The following is a 25620-nucleotide window of genomic DNA, read 5'->3' as shown; positions in this document are numbered from 1 at the left end:
GACGTGGGATTCGATCCCGGGTCTCCAGGATCGTGCCCTGGGCCAAAGGCAGGCACCAAACCGCTGCGCCACCCAGGGATCCCTAAAAGTTAACTTTAGATTATCAAGAATGTTTCACTGTTCATAAAACCTAGCTACACAAGAAGAAATTTAATCCTTTCTGAGAAAAATCTCTCAAATATATTTAAATCTTACCGATTTCCGAGGAGCCTACTTGCATTCACCAGTTATAAAATAAGACTGTTTGGCCATATCACCATCAGATGGAGTAACAGAAATTACTGTATGTTTTATTAAAAACCTACTTTTGTCTCTCTCTCTCTCTTTTATCCCAAACTCCAATTTAGTTGTTGTTCCCTTAGGTACAAAGTACACAGTTCATAATTCATTTGATATAAAATGTCAGTTTAGATTCTTGCCTGTCTTTGATAAATGAGAAAAAACATGTACATTTCAATTTCCTCAATGCCAGAACTACCAGAAACAACCCCCTGTTGTGCTTCTCAAAGACCTTTGTGTTAAATTAAACATCAAGATTCTGGAACTGTGGGGAAGGATATTTCCAAGACAGAGAGTACAAGTACATGAGACAGAGGGAGACAGCTAATGCTTTTCCTACCAGGCGAGTGATATCCCCCAAAGAGCACCTTTGATCCTCAAATTAGTCCTCACTTATAATTTAATATACCACAACCAGTCTGCTGTTTCCTCACATTTAGCTTTAAGAGGCAGTTGTTAGAATCATCAAGGAAAATAAAAATTTAGATGTTTAGAGGTTGGTTTAATTTGCAACATAAATAGTGATAGTTTATATATATTCTGTGCTTATTATAGATCATATTTTATATTCTTCAGACAAATCGTCAAGCACCTACTTCTGTACCCAGTGATCTTCTCTGTGTGCATGTCCTTTGACCCCAACCAAAACCCACTGAGGATGGTTAGAGGATTAGGAACTCCTTTTACAGATGAAAAAATTGTGACCTAGAGAGGAGGTAAAAATTGTGTCCTAGAGAGGAGATAACTTCCTCGACATCACACAACCAGTGCATGGACACACTGGGGATGGTGGGTAGTGGGTTAAGTTAAAATTCAGTTAGATGCACAGAACTACAGTGTATGTGCTTAACAGATGCACAATTTAAGAGACATGGTCACCTGAGACTCTACAGAGTCAACTATGTGAACAAAGATTGGAGCCTTGTTGTGTGGCCGTGCCCGCTCACTCCAATGAGGCAGGTGCTCCTCCTTTCTGATGGCCTGAGGACATGGATGGTCATTCCCATGACTGTTCCAGGGAATGTTTCTCTTACACACTCACACTGGTCACACTCTCAGGTTCTCCAGTATTCCACTTGTGAATACATGTCCTCATGCAACTGTTGTCTTTTTAATCTGATGTTTAATCTGATAAATTCTTAACAGAATCTATATATATAAATCTGATAAAAAATTTTTTAATATGGGGAGAAAGGATTCATTCATCCTGCTTTCACAAATATAGGTTTCCTTTCTTTTCATAAAGTTTTATTTTTAACTTTCTGAAATTAATAGTATTAGATAAATGAAGTCTCTCTTTGTTAGGAGTACAAATTATGCACAATCAGAAGATCACGTTTATTCATTTCCCTTGGGATACAGAGGGCATTAACACAAAGAATTCAATTTTAATATAGGCCCAAAGAAAGGACAACTTAGTAATTAGCAATGGTGACACCACTGTTAAACACTAATGTTTTGGGTAAATGTATTTGAACAAGTTCTAATGAGATTTCCTGTTTCATACCTAAACAAAAGCCTCTGCGACAGGAAAACAGATCAGAAAACTTAAATTTTTTATCACAAGCCAAAGAAAGAAGTGTAAATTATAATGCATGTCACTGGAGTGCTAAAAGTTCAGAAAGAGAAATATTTTCAGAAAAGTTAAATGAGTCTTTTCTCCTAAATAAATAAATAGAGGTTATTTTAATATTCTGTTCATCCAATTAGAGCTCATCTTAGAAGTTCACAAGCAAATATGAAAGAAGTTGGTCAAAATACTTGGTGAGCAAGTAAGTACTTCTCTCCTTGCTGGGAACAGACGGTCCAACTGATTAATTTTTGCTGTCTATTCAACGTTATAGAGTATTCACAGAGTATCTTGCTTTTGCTTAATCCTTTGCAAGGCTGTAAAAAACTGTTTTAACTGAAATCTTCCCCTCTCATTAGGATGTAAACTTTAAATGCATGGGTCATGTAGTTCATTGAGGGGATCTTTCCAGTGCAACGGCGACAGGTTTTGAGCACCTGGTATCTCACCCAAAGGAAACCCTTGGAACTCTAGTTGACACGACGGTAGAGTCAAGCCACATCTTCAGACCCTTGTTGACTAGCGGAGCCTGGAAATCTGTGCTACGTCTGCTAAGAGAGGATATGAGGCATCAGCGGAGGGTGCTTCAAATGAACAGGAAAGCAGTGGCTCAGAACCAGGTTTCTATCTTCAGGGTTGAAGATGGTCTTGCCATTTACTAGGCATATGACCTTAACAATCTAGTTGCAAGACAATCTCTTTCCCTGAGCCTTCTCATGTATCAGCAGAGATAATAATAGCACTTCTCTCTAGAGTGTGCGAGAATGAAATGAGTTGGTAGGTGCTAAGGAGCCTCTGCACCTAGTGTGAGCTCTCTAAGTGTGGGTAGTCACCACAGCCAAGACGAGCTATTTTTATCAAATGAACGATTGCACGGTCCTAATTGTTCTCTAGGCAACTGGAGCCTCTCTCAGCCTCCTCTGTGGAGCTGTGTTTGTGAACTCCTAGAAGGAAGAATCTTAACGATGAGGTCTGATAGCCAGCAAATCCTGGAATTCAGGATAAAGATGTAACTGACTCGAAGAACACATTTCAAAACCCTATAGTGGAGGTGCAGCCCCGAGACGCTCGTTAAAGAAAATCCCCCAGAGGGAAGAGGCTCAGGTTTTCGTTACGTGGAGCTCCTTATAACAGATGTTCTGTGAAGGAATCGAAGAGCAGAGGAAATTTAGCTGACGGCGTCGTCACAGTAGGGCCGATTAGTGTTTGTCAGTGCATAAAACTTGGTGCCTGTTGCTTCCTGGTGCCACAAGTAGGATTCCACATCTGGAATCGGTTATCCATGGCATCTCTTCCTGTCCCACTCAGGGAGGCTGAGGGACTGGCCGGCTGCTCACAGTGGGAAGGCCTCTGGCCCTGAGGATGGAACATCTATATTCAAAGCCAAGCTAAGTGCAGGCACCTGTTTCACCCATTTTTCCCTCAGCAATTCTGCATCTCAATTATTAAGTGTGGCAGAGTCACAGATGAGATTGTGTATTTCTTTTTCCTTTGAAGAGGTTCTAGAGACCTAGTTCAGTGGTTTTCAAATTTGGGTGGGTATCCAGATAGGCCCTGCATCCAAATTTAACCTGGGAGGTGGGGGAGGGGGGAATCTAATAAAAAAGAGACCATGTAGCTCCAACCTCCAAATTTCTGATTCAGCAGACTGAGTATGGGGATCCATAATCTGTGTACTTCTTTTATTTTTATTTTTTTATTTTTATTTTATTTTATTTTTTAAGATTTTATTTATTTATTTATTTATTTGAGACAGACACAGAGAGAGAGGCAGAAACACAGGCAGAGGGAGAAGCAGGCTCCATGCAAGGAGCCTGATGTGGGACTCAATCCAGGGTCTCCAGGATCACACCCTGGGCTGAAGGCAGGCACTAAACCACTGAGCCACCAGGGCTGCCCTGTGTACTTCTTTTAAAACAAATATTTATTTGTTTTAGAGAGAGAGAGAGAGAGAGCACACACAAGTGTACAAGTGGAGGGGTAGAGGGAGAGAAAGCAGGGAAGCTGACTTCCAGCTGGGCGGGGACACAAGCTGAACACAAGGTCCAGCTCCCAGGACCCTGAGGTCATGACCTGAGCCCAAACCAAGAGTTCTTTGCTTAACCGACTGAGAGATCAGGCGCCTCCAGGATCTGCATTTCAAACAAGCTCCCAAGCAACGGTGATGCTCCCTTCCCAGGATCACACTGTGGCACCACTGGACTCATTCAAGTCTGCCGTTTTAGAGATGAGGAACTGGTATCAGAATCAAGCAAGTCGCCTAAAGCAGACCCAATAGCTAATTGGTGCAAGAGTCATTGCTAGAGCTCAGGGCTCGGAGACGTGAAAACAGAGGACAAGTGTCTCAGAAAATTGCCCTACGAAGTGGCTCTGAAGAGGACCTTCAGAAGGGGCTCAGCAATTTTATCACCTTACATTATTATTTCATTTCTCATCAGGTTTGCTTCCTGAGGCTTCCATGTTTGACAGCTCAAACAGAAGCCAACACATACGCTGAGTCACCAGATTGGCATGATTTTCAGGAAGTTAAGAGGGTTCTCCAAATTCTCTCTACTTCTTCCTTTCTCTAAAGCATCCTGTGGTTTAAATGCTTTTGTTCTCAAGTGGCAGAAAACCCAACACATCCGGGCTTAAATAATGAAAGGGTTTGGGTCTCATAATAGAAAAATCTAGGTAAATAGTTGGTTTCAGAACTGGATTCAAGGCATCGGAAGATGTCTCCAGAATCCAGTCTACCTCTTTCTCTCAAATCCCCTCTGCTTTCTCCCATCTTTGGCTATATTCACAGAGTCCTTGAGGGGCAAAATGACCTGAAGGAGATCCAACTAAACTTCATATTCAAACCCAGAACCAAGCATATACTTCTGTTGGCTACACTGGTTTACTGGTATCTCATTACCTCTAATTGGAACATCTATAATTCCTGAAAAAATATCACTGTGGTCAGGGGAATATGATGGTCTCAATGGCTGGACTTGGTGATAGAGTCAACTCCACACACCACACATGTTCTGAACATGAGAGTCCAGGGTGCCCAGAGGGAAATGTAAGCACTGTAATCAAAAGAAAGAGCAGGAAGGGTGAAGACATGTTGAATGCAAAAATAATACCAGGGCACTATGAACTCCCTTGGGGGCATGACAGTAAGCATTACTAATTTCCCACTATGTGCCCAGAGCCAAGATAAATAGCAAATGGGGAGAGAGATCTGGAAAGATAGGGAATGAGGCAGGGAGGGAGGGAAGGAGAGAAGGAAGAGGAAGGAAGGAAGAGAAGAAGGAAGGAAGGAAGGAAGGAAGGAAGGAAGGAAGGAAGGAAGGAAGGAAGGAAGGAAGGAAGGAAGGAAGGAAAAGGAAGAAGGGAGGGAGGGGAAAAAAAGGAGAAAACGAGAGCAGATCCACTATGACTCCTTTATCTACCACCATTCATCCACACATCCACACATTTTGTCCTCAGCGTGGATTTAGACTCTAGGACATAAGCATGATATACACATATGAGACCTTTAAATAAACCCAAGATCCTATGAGTTCCGAAATGATTGTGGAGGTGTAAAGAGAAGGATTGCTCTCATAATGTATACACATTCCTAGTTCCATTTGTCCCAGTTAATTAATAATCATGAGTAACATTGTAGCCAGTAAATTTGTTTACTGTTATCACTATCTATTCTCATGAAGTTTTTGCAAAATTCTAGAACCTTTAGACACTGGATGATCTATGTCCCTTTGTAGAGATACAATAAGGGTTTTCTTGAAGTTCCTAATGAATCAAAAGGGATAGGAAATATGGTCTTCAAGAACCTATGGTATATTAAGAACTTGTCTCCCTTTTGTAAAGGTGTTTTTACAGACAAGTAAGTGTTCATGGAATTTTATGCAAGTCAGGCACAGATTCTGTCTAAAATAACAAAGAAAAAGGAAAGAATAAGATATTATTTTTTAAAAAATAAAGCAAAAATTTCTTTAGGGCACTATAAGAATTCAAATAAAACTTCAAGTTGCTTTCAAACTGCAGAGGCATTCAGACAGACATGATTTTTTTTTTAACCTTAAAGTTATAGATAACCTTTATTCCAAGATAAAAAAAACAGAAAGGGGAATTGTACTTATTCTTTTTTAAAAATATGATTTTTAAATATCAATGGAACTTAAAGAGATAATATTTCCCACCTCTCTCCCCTGGTAAAGTAGGAAAAATGTGATTTCTTTTACTTTTTTTTTTTTTTTTTTTTTTTGGTCTCTCTCTCTTGCCCCAGGACGCTCTAAAGATAGCACTTAATTGTGTGTGGGCGTGTGTATTTCTATACAAACCACAGGAGAGTATGCAAATGTGGGAAGCTGGCAGCCCTTTGCTGGAGGCTTGTTGAGACCATGGTAAGCACACTTCAAAGTTCACTTCCATCTTCTCCATGGCTCAGAAGTGAGTCCCTTTCTAAAGTGTTTTTCTAAGGAGGAAGTTCATTGTCAAGATGGTGACATGCAAAGTGAGGAAAATTTCACAAATTATGACATGGAAATTTATCCTCCTCGGTGTATGCAATGTAGTCTTACAAATGCACACGTATGCACACGCGCACACACACACACAAAGAGCAAAGTGAACTAACAATTCTAAAGAAAGGTAAAGGTAAGAGTTTTCATGAAAGGATTGGACGGCAAGTTTGAGACAGTTGTAAATTCTTGGGTTCTGTTCTCATAACATACTTGGGATTGAGCATAGGCTGAACGAAATGGTATATGTTTTCAAAAGCACACTCTTTATTTTATTAAGAATTTAAATACTATTTATTCATTGAATCTGTCTGCTTTATTTCTGTCAATAGGCTGATTTTTCCTGGAGAAAAAATAGCATGTTTGGAAGACATGCACAGAAGTACAACATTATGTGCAACTACTCTAAAGCTTCATGTGAACTGAATGCAATTTCCACTGTGAGGCCTTTAATATACTGAAGGGGAAGACAAACCATCTGTTTACTTGGTGGAATGCTGTTGTTTTAGAGAGGGCTAGTCCTCATCATCTTGTATCTTCATTGTGGCTTTTACATTAGAAAGGGCAGTTAATCTCCTCCTTCCTCCAACCCCCTGGATAAGGTAATATCTTCGCCTACTTAGTTAGGCTAACATTTTAGTCTATTGTTTCTTTCTTTTGGTTTCCAACCTACAGTTTATTTTTAAAATTTCCATTCCTTTGGATTTTTTTTTCATTTTTGAGATACCTCATGGCCACCGGCATGTTGAAATTTTGACTTAAACACCTTATAAATAAATTGGATTCAGAGCAGATGAAAAACAGAAAACACGTGCTGATGGAATCATCACTTGCACACTGCGAGTAGTTTTACAATTTTTAGTACTATTGATTTTTAGTTTTAGTACTTAAAACACAAGAAAGTAGCCTCTTGGCATTGTGCTAAATAGAGATTTTAGAAAGCCTAGAAAGAGTTTATAGCTCTCGATGCTACAGCAAGTGAGGGCTGTGTAAATTAAGGCAAGTGTAGGATACAATGGAGTTTGCCTTTGCGATTTTTCTTATTTTGTGTGCGGATTTTTTTGTTTTTGGTTTGTTTGTTTGTTTGGTCTTCCTGCCTTTTGAGCTTCTAATTCCTTCTAATTGTCTTGGAGATTCCATCTTAAAATGATGCCATTCACCTTATGCTTGGTCCATAGAACTACCATACCATTCCTTTTAAAAGGTCTTAGGGATTTCTGTTGAGAGGAGAAAAAAAGGAGAGAAAATTCCGTACTTTCCTTTAAAAACTGAAGGAGAAAACCAAATTCACTGAGCAAGTTGTGCCAAAAAAAAAAAAAAAAAACAACCCTCAGACTCAGTTCCTAATCAATTGAAGGCATAGAATCAATGCTTTCTTTCTCTTTTTCTTTCAAAGGCAGAACTATTTTAACAAGTCACCTCAAAGAAGAATTTGATAGCTGTCCCCTCCCTCTTCTTGGGGTAGGCTGCCCCTAGGGTAGGTCATCACTCAGCTCCTTTTCATGCTTTTTATTTTGCTTCTGGTACACAGTAGGTACTCTCCTTACCTACTATCTCCTAGCGCATTCACTAAATTAATTTTTAAAATTTACATTTATTCTGTAACTTACCAAGATGGATACTCAACTATCCTAGCTCAGGGGCAAAATTTTGCCACTTTGGTATATTTTCCAGGAGACTTCATTGTATTTTCCCAAACTGACGATTTGTACAATCGTGAGATATATTAAAGAGTAGTTGTATTAAATTACTAAGTTTTGGGATGGTTTGTTACATAGTAATAGAAAAGTGTCAAAGCATTCCAGTCTTTTAATGTAAACAAAAATTAATTCCATACTTAAATCTATGAAAAATCAGCGGCTACCATATATCATTCTTTTAGCGCTATTATTGGACAAACATTATGTTACTTTTCAAAAAGTAAAGATTTCGTCTAGTTATTCAAAAGTGCGTTGTCTGGACAACTACTAAGCTTTCCTACTCAATGAAAAATGAAATACATTTTCAGTTCCAAGGTTCAACTTTTTAAAAAATATATTTAAGGAAAATTAGGAAATGAGGAAAAGCATGTAGCAAAAATTCCAAACTCCTCCTTTTGGCTAGCATTAACAAAGTTAGGAAAGCATTCACTTATGAATAAAATATACATATAATGGAAATAAAAAATAATCATAAAAATTGTATGTAATAAGTGGCCTGGTATGAATACAAAAGAGAGTCTATTAAGAAAAAAATGTGCTGCTTTTCTGCCCACTGAAATCCCAAGATAACCAATGAGAGCTTGATGTAAAAATCATTTGCACATTATGATCCAGAGGTCATGGAGGAAGATATTTAAGCTATTTCAAAAGGAAAATTACTTTTCATCCTTCTTGCTTTACTTCATCATCCAATATATATCACAAGTACCCAAGCAGGGCTACTGGCCTGACTGTATTTATGCCAATGCTCTGAGGGATAAATATGGGAAGAGATTAGGACATAGGAAGACGAAATGTAGGAGGTCTTCCCAGCAAGTGTAAAGACCCTGATTTTCATTTGTCCTCCCTTTAGGACATTGTCCAGTTTTCAGAGGTAAAAGGCTTCTGCAGCCCAAAGTCCAATGGTGCTGGACACCAGGTGGATGTCTTACAATTCAACTCAGTTCTGACACTATCTACCTGGAGATAATGTTAGAATCAACAGGTTAAGGATTCGGTCCCACAAGGCTGCTCCGTCTGCCCCCATACACACAAATTGTCACCTGCGCTTCTGACCAAACAGCTATAAATCCGAGGCTCCCGTGACTCCCTCCTTAGGTTTGATTAATTTGCTAGAATGGTTCACAGAACTCAGGAAACCCATTTACTCTCTAGATTACTGGTTTATTACAAAGGATTTACTCACTATGTTATTGGTTTATTACAAAAGACATAACCCAGAACAGCCACAAGAAAGAGATGCATAGGGCAAAGTATATGGGAAGGAACTCAGAGCTTCCTCACCCTATTTAAACTGGCCATTCTGGGATCCCTGGGTGGCGCAGCGGTTTGGCGCCTGCCTTTGGCCCAGGGCGCGATCCTGGAGACCCGGGATCGAATCCCACATCAGGCTCCCGGTGCATGGAGCCTGCTTCTCCCTCTGCCTGTGTCTCTGCCTCTCTCTCTCTCTCTCTCTCTTTGTGTGACTATCATAAAAAAAAAAAAATAAAAAAAATAAACTGGCCATTCTCCCCAAATACCCAGGTGTTCACCAACCTGGAAGCTCTCTGAACTTCATCCATATGGGTTTTTATGGAAGCTTCATGACCCAGACATGATCGATGAAATAACTGACCACTGGAGATTGAGCCAACCTCCAGACCCTTTCCCCTCCTCGGAGGACAGGAGGTGGGACTTAAATAAAGTTCCAATTCTCTAACCACCTGCTTGACACCACTGGCAACCAACCCCCACCCTTAGGTGAGGACCACAAGTCGCCTTAGTAACATAACGAGAGACACCTTTATCCTTCCTCATCACCTAGGAAATTCCCAGGGACTCAGGAGCTCTCTGCCAGAAATGGGGACAAGACCATACATGTATTTCTTCTGAATCACAGTATCACAAGAGTCTCAAAAAGGGTCTTAAACAGTGAAATAGAACAAAAAAGGCAGCGAGCACCAAATATCTATCAAGACAGGCACTGTGCTCAGCATGTTAACATACACTGTGTTGTCTAATCTGCTACCAAGTGGGAATTACCATTGAGCTAGTTTTATGGATGAACAAAATGAGGTAACCAGATATATCTGTAGGTTGCTCAGCAACACAGCCAGTGAGTGAAGGAGGTGGATTCAAATCTAGGTCTGTGGGATTCCAAAGTCTACACTTTTACAATGTACCTAACTATTAATTCCCAATGGATGCCCTCCTTTTATTTCATTGCTGTTTAAGGTGGAGGGGAGGATGCCGGGCGAGGGGGGGGTGGTCAAGGGAAGGAGAGACAAACTCAAACAAATTCTAAAAGAAGCCACTCACAACCATTTTGCCTTGCTCAGTTTTTGATTTTCTAATAACCCACCTTTGGAAAAGGTGGCTCCTCAAGCTTAGTCTTTTTTATGAAGTCTGTGGGTTATAATAATTCTCATCAATTTGAAGGCATAAATGACAAATTATTTACCATCCTAGAACACCAGATTAAGTTCACAAATTCAGGTGGCTCTGAGTTCCTTTCACTGTTACAATAAAGCAGTTCAGAGAAAGATAAATAGAATAAAATTATTCCTTTTGGAAAAATATAAAAGTTTCACAAAAAATCTGTTTCTAGCTCGTCAGTATAGAATTTGTCACTAATCATTTTAAACTATGCCCTTTTATGCTTCTTCTGTCTCTTTTAGCTTTCTGAGTAGGTCTTTGATGTAACAAAGACAGTTTCAGACAAGATTTCAGTTCATCTGGAAAAAAAGGTTTAAGTCTGGAGGCAAAATGCAGTGTATTTAAAATTTATATACTCTATAATGCCTTTGTTCTGAACTTGAAGATCCTGAAAAACTTCTAAGCTTCTTTGCCTTCCGCCTCTAAGCTCATTTGTTCTTCCTTTGCTTATTATCATGCAACTATGGCTTTAACGGGGAGGTGGGGGGGTCCATCCTTTAACGACATGCAGAGTCATGGCTGACCCTTTCTGATCAATTGCCAATCCATACAGGTTTGACTGATAAAAGAGCCAATTAGATTTAAGCAAATTAAGGGACATCACCAATGTCAACCACTTATTAAACTGAATGCTGAATTCCATGCATACAAAACACTAATGCACTGAGCCCCATTAAGAGTTGAAATCCTAACCCCATTAGTAACTCCAGACCTTGAAGGGGTAAAGGTCACAGGAAAGTTTCATATTTATGGATTAACATTTGGATTCCATTTTTATTTTTTTAATTTTTTTTCCTAGAACTCTTGAACTTTCACTATAATGCTATTCAAGAGCTCAGATTAAATATATTCTTCATTTCTAAGAGTATCCTAGTGCTAAATATGAGTATTATGTTATTACAAACAACCAAATAATATAGTACTTGTAGAAATACAAAAACCTGAGCATGGAAGTGGGTGGAAATATGCTACAGAAATGAAGGAAAAATAACCCCCAGACTCCTCCAGTTGACCAAATAATATTTCAAGTGAATTTTTTAAATAAAAAAAATGTGTGTGATTGGGATTTGCCACTGTGTATCTGTGTGCTGAGCTCTTGTATGATCTGAATTGTCTTAATCTTCATCTTCAAAATAATTTGTGTTTATCAATTTGTTTGGTCATATTCTTTTTTTATTTGTTTAGTCAAAGTTGAGAGCCTTACTTTTTTAAATAAAATTGATTTTCGTAAATAATACAAGAGCAACGAAACAGGAAGATCTGATGGAATTAACTAGGGTTTGGGATGAGATACTGTTAGATTGCTTTTTAAATTTTTTTCCCCAGCTTTACTGAGGTATATACTGCATGTAAATCTTTTTTTTTTTTTTTCTCATAAGAAAAATAAAGAAAGCTGGTATCAAGTAAGATGTTTCACAAACATCAAAGAAGAGATGATGTACCAGGGAAAAGTTTTTGTACCTGTGCCCCTACCTTTTCTTTCCAAATTCCCACATAAACTGTCCGTTATTCTATGCTTACCTGAATAACCACCATAGGGAGGGAATCAGAGTGATGGGTTGGTGCAATTCGAGAATATTTACCTCCATTCTCTTGCCCTCCTTTGGGCCCTCAGTTACATCTGCATAGCCACAGCACCCCTAGTTGGACAACAGTGTGTGCACAGGGGTTCACATTCTCCACAGCTGGTTACAATATAAGGTTGCTCAGATAAAGATGAGGCATGAATGGGCCCAAGCAATGATAACTTACAATTTAAAACTGTTAATTAAGCTATCTTGATTGATTGATTCATTCACTCACTGATTATTCATTATGAACCTATGATGCGTTAGGTTGGGTCTAGGCACAGAAGATCAAAACACGAATACAAAACAGCCCCTGCTGTGTAGGGTCTTATAACCAGTGATTGTGACAGTCCCATCAGACAGGCCATTTCAACATAACATGATTGTACTCTAGGACACCTAGCGGCCCTATCTCAGCTGAGGTCGGTAAAAGACAACTTTCTGAAAGACCTATTTCTAGGTTGGAACCTTAAAAATGAGTAGGATTTAGCCAGAACTAGGGGGTCAAGGCAGTTTTCGCGGTCACATTTGATAACGAACATTTGATCAAGAAAAAAAATTAGCATTTCTATTTGGCCCAAACCTTCTGTTATTATATTTTCAAACTACACTGAGAAGAAAACATAGCTAAGGGTATTATCACTACAAATCTTGCATAATCCAGCACTCAAAGTATAGTAGGAATTCCACAACACCTAAAAGGAGACCTAGTATTTGAAATCAAGGAAACGGCAAAAATGGTAACAATCCAAATATAATGGAAAAGTAAATAGCATATAGAACCTTCTCTGCCCATAAGTTGGTTCACTTCTGTACATCGGTTCATTTATTATTCATTTCGGTACGAAGCACAGTTCACTGGACAAAGGCATGGAAGATTTCTTTAATAACTCTCAGTACTAATTTAATTCTACTTAAACACACATATTCTAGTGAATGCCACATGCTTTTCAGCATGATTTTATGTGTAAATCAGGATAATATGTTTTCAGATCATTAAGTAAAAGGAAGCATGAACTAAAACCTATTTAATCAATGAGGTGTCACCTTTAAACTGCCACAAGGTCATAAAAAAGATAATTTCAAAGCTATAAGTTTCCTAATTGTAATCAACAACAATCTAATGATGAAAAAAGGAAGTATGTCCTAATGGCTGCAATAAACTTGAGCAAATCACTGTCTTTGAAGACATTTTGCCTCTTCTGTTGGTGAAGGGCCATCTCCCCAAATCTGGATTTCTGAGTTTAGAAAGTGAATGATGACATCATGCCCAGAGAGATGAGCCTGCAGAATGGCATGACAGAGGCATGACTAAGCATCCACGGAGTAGAGATAAAAGTAAACTCGGCAGTTGATTTCAGTTCTACTATACTGTTAGAAAGAAAATTTTAGTTTCTTCCCATTTGCATAATATTAATTCTTCTACTAACCACTGACAGATACAGTCACAGACTGTATGCTGAGTTAGCATTAGAAGCTGTGTTGTTGTTGTTTTAAAGATTTTATTTATTTGAGCGAGGGAGCATGAACGGGCTGGGGGTAGTTGGGGGGGGTGCAGTAAGGAGAAGGAGAAGCAGGCTCCCCGCTGAGCAGGGCTCCCAACGACCCCAGGCTCCATCCCAGGGCCCCACAATCATGACGTGAGCTGAACACAGCTGCTTAACGGACTGCGCCACTCAGGTGCCCTGAAATTTGTGATGTTTAACTAAACTGTATGTACTCATGCACACAGAGATATTTACCCCACATTATTAGGCATTCCTAAGTGCATGAATAAAATTGGCCCTGTTTTATGAATGTGACGTAACTCGCTGTAAATTACAAACCATCTAAATCAGTATGAATGCCATAAAAGGAATATATAACTCATTAAATTCCCACATATCCAGTTAAGGAGGTATCGCTATGTTTTAAAAATCTCCATTAAATCATTAATTACTGTTTAATATCTAAATGTGAATAAAGGGTATTATATACTAAGGTATAGAGTCATCAAATGTTCTATCCTTTCCGGCATGTTGAGTTGATTAAAAAAATGAAGACACAAATATCTAAGGTTTCTTTTCTTGATTTTGCTTTGTTTTGGTTTTTGAGTCTCAATTCTTAAACAAGCCCCTACCTAAATTCAACCCCCCCTTCTATTATCAGTTTATGAAATAAGACAGAGTCATTCAGCTCCAACTGTCTCTTCCAAGCATTCCCGAGCAATGTGGCTTCTGCCATTTAGAATTTCAGGTGTTTTGGTAAACATCTATTCATTAAATCTTATAATGTCATGAAAGGTAGATAAGAATGAGTGACTTTAATGATATAGCAGGTATTAAATCTTTCCCGGGGAGAAGTGTCCTATATGAACTGCAAATTAAACTGTTTATTTTCCTCTTGTGATGAGGCTTTCACTGCTCTTATACTCTTTGCTACAGAAGAGGTATTTATCCAGTCCTGCTGTTTCGTGACATAGTGACATTCTCCCTTAGTCCAGAGCACACTGGTTTTTGAAGTAGAGCTACAAGACAGCCATTGGGTGTTCTGGAGTCCTTTTCTGCTAGTATTTTTGAAAACATGTATTCCTGAACACTCAGTTGTGAATCACGCTCTTATTACTTGGAGGCATGCTCTTTTGTCCAAGGGCTGTGTATATGAATCTAAGAGGGAATTTTTTTCTTAGCAATTATTCCCACAGAGAGTTAAAATGAGGGTAGAGTTGACTGTAGATCAAAATAAGAATTCTAAATAAGTTAAGTCAGTTACTTACACAAATAGTTAAAATAAAAATATCTGGATTGTACCACATTTCAAATACGAAAGTGACAATGTTGGACCCTAATCATTAGGACACGGGAGTTCAAGGTATTTTTCCAGTGGGGTGACTAGTTTTCCTTTTCTATTTGTTGCATGCTGTCCTTTTCTGGCAAATGGAGAGGTTTAGATAGATAAGGTTTTTCCAAAAATCAGGAATGGGAACCAAAGCTCAAACTGAAAATATAAATTTTGGATCTAAAATGAAGGCTGAAACACACAAACAAACAAAAACCATTTCCCAATCTTTTTAACATGCAAAACAAGAGCTTCATGTGTATGACATTTACCTCTGTACACACACAGTGCAAGATGAAAGCGGTCTCAATAGAACAATAAAAAAAATCAATAAAAGGGTCTCAACAAAACAAAACAACACCCAAACAACCAGAAATACAATTGAGCCTCTATGTTCTGAAAAAAAAAAAAAATAATTCTCACTATAAACAAGTGCTCAGTGGAGACTTAGTAGCGAGGCATTTATATAAATTTATGTAGCCAACGATATAAATTTATGTAGTCAACGTTGCTCATAGACTTACCCCCAGGCGGCATTGCAAATGTTATAGGATCACTTATCAAGCTGCCTTGGCTATTTGAAACATTCACTTGTACGGTATAATCAGTAAAAGGAACCAGCCCCTCGATGAGTACCCAAAGGTTGGTCTCTTCACCACTGTGCATGACTTGTGTGCCATTCAGAAGAGTGTAGTTATTGTCTGCTGAAAAAAAAAATAAAATTATTAAAATTAGTGTACATTTAAGAGTTCATTCCTTCATCACAGTGATCAAAAATAACTGAGCTGTTATTCTAAGATAGTGTGAAGCCATTCACAAGTATCGTGCACGTAAGGAAAAACATGGCACAGACATATTAATGGATCCCATGATGGATTATTTACAACTGTTTGAGGGTGTTTTTAATCCTTGGATTTTATCTGATGTGCAGACTGGAGGAAATCACACTCTTTCCCCCATCCAGAAAGGTTCTGGATATAAGCAGTATATTCAAATTATACATGTCAGATATTTCCTTTGTCATCAATTGGGGTATTTGCTGCTCATTTTCCTTGAGACGTAGGCTCGCTGCTTTCCCTCTACTTCCTCTTTAAATCAGAATTGGCCAGAATATTTTGAAAAGCAGTCTGTGCCCACTTTGATCAGAAGATCCTATTTGTAGCTCTATGCCCAACTCCAGAGGCTGCCTGGCTGCGTAAAAGAATCACCTTCCATGTACTGTCACTGAGCTCCACCATGACCATCCTTCCAAAACTTGAGCAAACCCATTCTCAAATAGTAGCATGTCTAAGATACAGGAAAATACTGCTGCTCAATAATAGGGTTTGATGTCACTCTCTCACACAAATGACTTACATTCAAAGTTCAGAAGAGTTAGGAATTAGGCTTAAAACAAGGAAAAGGTTACAACTGAAAATCCTGTCCTAAGATTTATTTCATTGTCTGGATTCGACGCTTCTCTGAAAAGTTTACATGAGGCGGATTTTTCAGAAGAGTGCTGAAATTTAGAAAAATTAAGTTGTCATTATTCTTAACACACAGAAGTCAAGAGCCATTAAGATTGTAAGGCTCACAAAGCCTTTTTATTTATTTATTTTTTTTGCCAAAACACTTTTATGGTATGTCTCTTTAATTTCCTCCTCTCAAATTCTACAAATATAGGCAAATGAATAAAAAACACACATGATGTTGGACTTTAAGAGGAAAGCATATTTGCAAGATTTTCAGATAATGACACAATCCTCATTGGTTAAATGTTTAAAAATTAAAACATGGCCATACCGAAAATGATCTTGCAATGTACAATAAACAATATTTAATAGTTGCAATATCTTAAAAAATATTGTATTTTGACACAGATTTGAGGCAGAATATGGTGCAAAGAAAGTAGATGAATTTGGTTGTCAGAAGTTCTGCATTTGAGCCTGTCTTTATCATTCTGGAGGAGTATGCTCTTTGCTAAGTTACTCAGCATTTCTGAATCTCATGTTTTTTCATCTGTGAGCTGGGAATGATCATACTTTGACTGTAATGTTACTGTGAAGATTAAGTGAGATCATTTCTTTACATTACCCAGCATGTAACAGGTATTCATCTACAGCAGTTAGGAAGTGTGACTGTTTTTGCTGTAATATAACTGATACTTTCCAAACAAATGTTTACAGCTAGCAAGTGATTAAGAATTATGCATTGTGTAGTTTACTTTCTCCATAGCAATTACCTACCTATTACATTCTCCCTCTCTCCCACCCAACAACATACATTAGTCAAAATTCTAATTCCTTTCCATGAACAAAACAACATTAGTCACTTCCGCTACCACTGGGTCATTATCCCATCAGGTTATATGTCAAACTCTATAATTAATAAAAGATCATGGGGCACCTGGGCGGCTCAGTCAGTTAAGTGGCTGCCTTAGGCTCAGGTCATGATCTCAGGTTCCCGGGATGGAGCCCTGCCTCAGATTCCCTGCTTGTTGGGGAGACTTTTCCCTCTTCCTGTTCTCATGCTCTCTTGTTGGCTGTCTCTCTCTCTCAAATAAATAAAATAAATAAATGCCTTTAAAAACAAAGAAAAGGTCAAATGACATAAAAGAGGATCTCATATCCAGTTATGAGCATTTTCATGCAATGTGGGTAAGGCAGACAAAAACTTTAAAAGTACACAAAAATTTTAAAAAGATACTTACAATAGCTTTGGGAAGAAGGGTGTAGCTGAAAAAAAAATATTGCTGCAAAACACACAGGTGTAAGCTACGTAATTTCCATGACCAGAAGAAACCTCTAGTGTCATGCAAGAGTTTTTTATTCTGAATCTGAAATTGACACATTCAAAGGAGTGGTTTATTCCCAATGAATAAATGGTACTTAGGGACTAAGATGTGGAGATAGTAATTTCCATTCAGTTTTAGTAAAATAAAATAAAGATATATTCACTGCTTAGGAATTGTTTTAAGTTCCTAAAATGGAAATAGACACCACAGATGGCTACGTGTAACACACATAAACAAGAAGTTCTGAAACCTGAAAAGTAGCCTTGAAAAGACATTTCCAAATGATACTATATTAGCTCTCACAGGTTCTTTATAACTCATCAACCTGATTAGACAGATTGACTCCAACTGCATGCAGAGAGCAGGCTTTGCTAGGTCCTGATAACAATATGCTCAAGATGTACGAGACACAGTTCCTGAACTCAAAAATCCTGGTTAAGATTTACTACGAATCCCTTGTAAGCACCATCCAAGAAAGATCTTCATTATCTGCATTTGAAGATCTCAAGTTCCAATAACACCTAACTCCTTGGAAGCATTTTCAGTTACGGCTGAAACAATGGCTGCTGTTGTCAATTACCCAGTTGTAAAATTTCAAAAAGGTCAGCTTATCCTGCGAGACCCAGGGAGATACCTCTGAAGTAGTGGTCTTGTGCATACCTTACAAAGTACTGAAGATTGCAAAATAACAACGAAGGTTCTAAAATCCTAACGTGAGAATACAATTTTACAAAGTTCAAGTCAGGTACAAATCAAAGAACAAGGAGTTAACATCTAGGATTATAATATTGGTTGAGGGTTTTTCCCTTATATTTTGTTTGTGTTGGAAGCAAATTTCTAGCTGTAAAACAAACACTCTCGCTAGCTTTGAAAATGGCATGGCAGGGGCAAATATATTAAATACCACTTTATTCGAAGTTTCCCAGATAACATTAATACATGGTAATTATACAATTAGTTGTAACATTAAGTTCTAGTTATAGAACAATGATTACTCAGTAATTATAAGAAGTATATAATTACTCAATAATTATGAGAAGTATGCAATTACATAATCATTTTGTTCAGCTCAGAAAAGAACTTGTATATCTCCAGGAACCACACAGCTGAGTGAGTCCAATACTCCCTTACCCTCACAACACGCAGCTCAATCCATAGGCCTAGAGCAACCACAGGACTTCAACACTCGGGGAAGCTCACAAACCTCCAGGTTCAAACCCAAACCCGCGACACAGATTTTCTCTTTCTCCATTTTATTCTGTTTTCTCTTTCTTCCCTTGAACTTGACCAGCTTGAGTTCCGAGATCTTGGGGGAAAATTCTTAAAATGCAAGTCCTCAGATTCCCCCCTCTTGAGAGCGTCTTGCTTTATTGCCTTTCCCTGCATAAACTTTGTTTTCAGTGGGCTGGAAAATGCAGCCCCATTGGTTCAGCCTCAAGAATCAAGCTAGAAAATGCTACAGTGATAAGCATTTCCTATCAGAGGTGACCATTTCTGTCTGGTCTTCCTCAGGGCTGACCCTATTTGTAAGTATAAGTGGATGGTGCAGGTCCAGTTAAGCTCCTGTGTTCTGGAACGGCAACTTCCCGTCACCCTGCCCCCCAAGGCACTGTGAGCTGAAGTGGAGCTCCCCTCACCCACCTCTTTGGCTGTGATCTGCACCACTGGGCTTTAACCTGGGGATCACACTAAGCACTTTGCAGATGGGGTCGTCTATCCTAGTGCTGCAGGGTTCACCTATATCAAAATCACCTGGGGATACTTCATCAACATCCACCTCCCTGAGTTCTCCTTCAGACCTACCGAAAGAGACTATTCGAAGGCAGGGCCCAGTAATTGGTGATTCTTCTTAAGCATCAACTGCTGATTTTAGGATTATTTCATCCATGTTCAAGCTCATCTTAAAGTAATGATCAAAATTTCATTTCTGCTGTTTCCCAAAATAATTAGATCACTTTGACATCCTTGTTAATGATGCCTTTGGACTCTAGCTTTGGGCTATGAAATGTTCACTTTATTGTAAGTGAAATAATGCATCTTCAGAAAGTATAAAGTGGACTCTTAAACCAAATCTATCTTCACAGACTAAAAAAATCTAGTAAGTTGTTCTATAAGAAACATTTCAAAATACACAAAAATAATTTTTTAAATGAGCAGTCACTTTGCACACCTGAGAGCAATCGCTTCAGGACTTCTGGTGAGTACTTCTCTTTCTCCCTTTCAGTCTGAAGATACAGGGGAAGGAAAGATTCTTTGTATATTGTCCAACATCATGTATCACAAGTGAAAAAACAGAAACAAGATACCAAGTTTTGTGTAGATCACGTAAAATTTTCAAATAAACTCATAGCTGCTGCCTCAGGATAATCTACATTCTAAAGGATTTTTCTAAAAAGTTAATTCATTCAGTCCTACTTTTCTACTTTACTTTGAAGAAAAAAAGTGTTAAATTGAGAGTTGACATAAATCTTTGCCCAACAGATTTTACTTGTAACGAACCTTAATTTCAGAGATGAAATCCTACAAAAATATCAACAGCATTCATGCTCATTTTCTAAGGCTAAAAATCTTACATTTAAAGTTACTTGTTGAAGAGTAGTAGGATATTTTTCTATACAATTATTTTTTAAGCACAAACCAGTGTAGATACATCTGCTCCAGGGATGCGTAAATGATTGCTGTCTCAGGAATATCATCCTATGGGGTTCTCCAGATTGATATAACATAAATGGGTATCCTTTCCCATTCTTGTTATAATCATTGTCACAAGAATTTTAATGCACCATATATTCCATAATTTTTTTTTTCCTCTGTGCTGTACTGCTCTGACCTTTTCAATATTCTATAATTTGACTGGCTGGCCATTTCGGTTCTCTCCTTTTTACAGCCTTATTAACTTGTGGGAAAGAGGTGAAATGAACAACCAATCAGAATACATAATATTGCAAAGGTCAGCGTAGTCTTGTACAGTATCATCACACACAGAAGACGGTACGCCAGGCATTAACATCCTGATATCTTATTCATGTGACAAAGATTGTAACAAGAACAGAAAATGGCACAACATGAATCCATTCTCATGACAAAGATTATAATGAGAAATGACAGCGAACAAACCAAACTGATTCTTGTTACCTTGTGAGGATTTTAGATGTCAGACCTGGTCCTGCTTTAAGTTAGCCTTTTTCTGAATCCAATTACACCCTAAGGTAGGAAAGGTGTTAACTAATTTTCCCACTTCTTGCTGTAGAAAGAAAATGCTGTATTTTACTGGTATTGAGGTCTCAATTTCAGTGTTGTTCAGCATTATCTCATTATCACAGAATTCTATCCATCCCCAAATCAAAAGACACAGAACGACAGACTGCACATCTGGGCAAAGTGGTGAATCGGGCCTTTAATGTGAGCTAATAATTCCAGGTCACTCTATAGCACGTATTCATATTTAAGTTATTTTTTATTTATTCTGAAGTTATTATTTCAAATTATTTTACCCAAAAGGCAAGTGCATCCTCCAAACTCCACTATTATCAGAGGTATCATCTTGGCAGAGATCTGAACGGTACTGGACATTTGTTCCTTTTTAAGTTAACATATGGCTAAAGGGACCTATTCCTGGCCTTATATTGTTGCCAACATAGAAAATATTTATAGATATTTACCTATGTAGCTATCCTCTCCAACAGAACAGTTTGAAAGAGAAAGAAATGAGTAACCTGTAACTTCCCACCCTGAGAAGAACAGAGCCCTGTTAATGCATCATATTTCGTAGCATTATTGTAATTACTCTAATGTGATTTTTAATTAGTTGTCATCTAGTAAAACCCATACTTCTTTGATTCCTCTTTTAGAGTGGCCACTGTGCTAGAATGACAATTGTAGTTCAGGGAATAAAACCATAGACTATTTCATCAACTCACCAAAAGACGCTTCAGAGGCCTCTGCCGTGAATCTGTGCTCATGCAAGAGCATATACAGCTCTGTAGATACTGAGGATTCTTTGTTTTGTTCTGTTTTTTTGTTTTTTTGTTTTTTTGTTTTTTTTTTAATGTGTGGGCAAGACTGTAGCTAATGTTGCACAATTACTCTTCCAAATACTTAAAATATCATTTAAAAAAGTCCTTGGGAACATGGTTTCTTTTCATCAACTTTGCTTTATGTACTGTAGTCAGGTTTTCCTAAATGGATCCCATTTTATTAATATCAGAAAAGAACTGTGTGTGTGTGTTTGTGTGTGTGTGTGTCTGTGTAGATAAATAGATTTATAAAGAGTAAATTCAGAGTTTTACTATGATTGTAAATTAGGGAAGTATAGTACAATTTCATCAACTGTGTTATACTCTGAAAAGTCAGATTTTTTTTTTCTACTTTGATTTATATTTTCCCCATTTGGACAAAGTGTTAGTTTTCCAAATGAACAAACTATTGCCATTATCTCAATCAGCCAAGAGCTATCTGGGAAAATATGTTACCATAGAAAGTGATCTACAGCTTCCAGAGTAAATACTGGACATGAACATGACTAATTGGTTAACGAAAGCTGCTGTTCCTTTTGGAATTCTAGTAGAGCCTTATGAAACACACAGGCCATGCTGAACTTGTAGTACTATCATGATCTAATGCATAGCCCAATAATCATTATTGATCACTGAGCAGTCCCGGTGGCCCAGGGGTTTAGCGCTGCCTTCAGCCTGGGGTGTGATCCTGGAGACCCAGGATCGAGTCCCACATCGGGCTCCCTGCATGGGGCCTGCTTCTCCCTCTGCCTGTGTCTCTGCCTCTCTCTGTGTGTCTCTCATGAATAAATAAAATCTTAAAAAACATTATCATCAATTCTTAACAAAATGCTTACAATTTTCTTTTTAGTTACTTAGACATATATGCTTGAGACAGATTCTCCATTAAAGGAGAACATCCAGGGATCCCTGGGTAGCTCAGCAGTTTAGTGCCTACCTTCAGCCCAAGGCATGATCCTGGAGACCCAGGATTGAGTCCCACATGGGGCTCCCTGCAGGGAGCCTGCTTCTCCCTCTGTCTGTGTCTCTGCCTCTCTCTCTGTCTCTCATGAATAAATAAATAAAATCTTTAAAAAAATAAAGGAGGGGATCCCTGGGTGGCGCAGCGGTTTAGCACCTGCCTTTGGCCCAGGGCGCGATCCTCGAGACCCGGGATCGAATCTCGTGTCGGGCTCCCTGCATGGAGCCTGCTTATGTCTCTGCCTCTCTCTCTCTCTCTCTCTCTCTGTGATGACTATCATAAATAAATAAAATTAGAAAAAAATAAAGAAAAAAAAATAAAGGAGAACATGCATTTGGGGTGAGAATTATTTCATGTCTTGTGGTGACTTCTTCCTGCTTTATGTGCGGCAGTCACATAGTCCTATGTTCCTGTACTAGTTAGCTACTGCCATGTAATGACATTACCACAAGCTGAGCAGCTCGAAACAACATAAATCTCCTATCTCATACTTTCTGTGGGCCAGGGGTCTGGGCATGCTTAACTGGGTCTTCTGCTCAGGATCTTAAAACATTGCAGTTAAGGTGTTGGCTGGGACCAAAGTCCCATCTCAAGGCTCTACTGTGGAAGGATCACTTCTGGCTCAGATAGTTGTTGATAGCATTCTATTCCTGCAGGTTATTGGCTAGGGGCTGCCTCAGTTGCTAGCTGGTTGTTGCTTAGAAATTGTCCTCATTTCTTTCCCATATGGGTCTCCCCAACATACAAGGGAGCTAGTCTCTTAGCAGGATGTGTCACAGTCTTGTGTAATATTGTCACAGCATGAACATCCCACCTTCTCTGCCATAGTCAATTGGCTAGGGACAAGCCCCAGGTTTTGACCACATACCAAGGGAATAGATTACACAAGTGTGAGTACCAGGAGGCTGGGATAACCTGATGCTATCTTAGAGTCTGTTTGCTACAGTTTCTAAACTGTGGCAATGAATCACCTCGCTGAGAAGAGAATTAGGAATAAATTGTGAACTTGCAAAAGTTTATGGGTTTTTTTTTTTTGGAGAAGAATTCATAATTTAGTATGACAGAAGTACGTTTCCAAAATGCCTTCCAAAATGGAAAGAGCTAGAACAAAAATAATAGCATTAACAAAAACAGCTGAGAATCCTGGAGCAAATGTATAAAGGAAAAGGAACACATTAATGACATTAGTTTTGAAACCACACAACAAAAGAAAGATATGGTACATTTCTATTCAACATAGCACAGTTCCTAACTCTGCTCCTAGAGCAAGGAATAAAAACCAATCAGAATCCTAGGAATGCTTAGTAATCTTCTCTAATTTTAAGGGGAAATGAGCCGAAAAGAGTCTATAGAGATAGGAAAAGCGGCCATTCTATTGACCACTGTGTTGAGTTGGAGGAAGAAGCTGGTGTTAGTAGGAGTGGGAGAAGAATGTGAATAAATGGAGTGGTGGGGGGGGGTTGCTACAAGATACATTTGATGGGATTTCAGAAGAGGCTGAGAAACCAGATCCCTTAGAATTCTGCTCAATGCATTTACCGTATCCTCAAATTTACTCCTGTCCCCCCCCCCCCCCGCAACCCCACCCTGAGTCTACGGACAAGGACATTAGTAACAACACCCATTTCTCAAAGCTTAGGTTGAGGGAAGACTACCTAGAACCAGAAAGGAAAAGAAGTGGCCACGATCAGAACAAGGGCAAAGTCGAGAGAGCTGCCCACACAAAGCATAAGCAAAACAAATTTTAAGGAAGAAATAACATACTGAACATGCATATGTAGTGCCAAATTAAAGAAAAGATCCCAACATAAAAAGACAAAGTAACCACATGGCTCTGAGGGGAGAAAAATGGTACATATTCCCTATAGAATGAAAAAGAATATTGCAGAGCCAGAGAAACAAATTGGAAATTAGAAATCATTAAGTATATAATAAAGTTAGAAAAAGTAAGGAACACAATAGAAACAACTAAAAACTCAGGGCCAAAAAAAAATAAAATAAAATAAAAAAAAAAAAATAAAAATAAAAACTCAGGGCCATGATGGAAAGCCTTGAGATAATCATAATCAATGCATAAGAAAAAAATCAAGAAATTACAATGAAAGAGAAGATGATAGATATATAAAAAGAAAATGACCAGAAATATAATAGGTTTTTTGTTTTGTTTTGTTCTTTTTCAAATGAAAGGATAGCTGGAGCTCATGTGGACACTGACTACAGGGCTGACAATTAAATGCTGCCACGTGGGGCATCAAAGTTTGATGGAATGAAACATTAACTCAGGTCAGTCAGGAACTCCTCTCGCTGTCTCTAGAATTGCTGAGAATGCAGAAGCAGAGCTGCAGTTGTGCAGGGCCACTTAGTGGTGGTGCTGCTCCAGGACAGCGGGAGGGCAAGGCGAGGGTGTCTGGAAGCAAAGTTTGTCTGGGTCAAGCTATTTGTGGTGTCCACACCAGCCCGACTCTCCGGTTTTCCTGACAACTTGCTGAAATGCTCGGTTCCCTTGTAATAATTCATTTTTGCCTTAATTAACCAGAACTGTTTCCTGCTGCTTGCTACCAAGAAACCACTCATGGATTGAAAGAGATCTGAAATGATGTTCTGCATTTGTTGACATTGGTTAGTAATAGGGAGTGGGATTTATTGTCATTTTTTCTATATTACATACATTTTAAACTGGGGTACATTTAAATTAATTATAAATAAATTATAATGAAACCAGGGATCCACATACTACAGCCTACAGGTCAAATTTGGCCAGCTTCCTATTCTTGTAAATAAAGTTTTATCAGCACACAGTTTTATTAGAACACTTGCATTCTAGGTATTGTCATGCTGCAATAGCATGACTGGGTAGTAATGGGAGAGGCCGTATTGCCCACAAGGTGTAAAACGTTTACAATCTGGCCCTTTAGAAGAAAAGTTTCACTCTGACTTGAACAATTAAAATGACTACCTCTTTAAAAATGTGCTGCCTTCCTGAATAAAGAGAGTCATTGCCAATTTCTGGATTGATTTTCTTGAGTAA

General features: G+C 38.5%; 1 protein-coding gene across 1 annotated transcript in view; it reads right to left on the bottom strand.

Moving 5' to 3' along the window:
- The window catches only part of USH2A (usherin), a 693391-nt gene that overhangs the window by 267374 nt on the left and 400397 nt on the right, over positions 1–25620 (bottom strand). The window contains exon 37 of the mRNA XM_077886665.1: positions 15367–15546. Coding sequence (XP_077742791.1) covers positions 15367–15546 — 180 coding nt within the window. The remainder of the gene's footprint in view (positions 1–15366; positions 15547–25620) is intronic.

Source organism: Canis aureus, chromosome 38 (assembly GCF_053574225.1).
Source record: "Canis aureus isolate CA01 chromosome 38, VMU_Caureus_v.1.0, whole genome shotgun sequence".
Lineage (NCBI taxonomy): Eukaryota > Metazoa > Chordata > Mammalia > Carnivora > Canidae > Canis > Canis aureus.
This window is presented reverse-complemented; position numbering and strand designations above follow the sequence as displayed.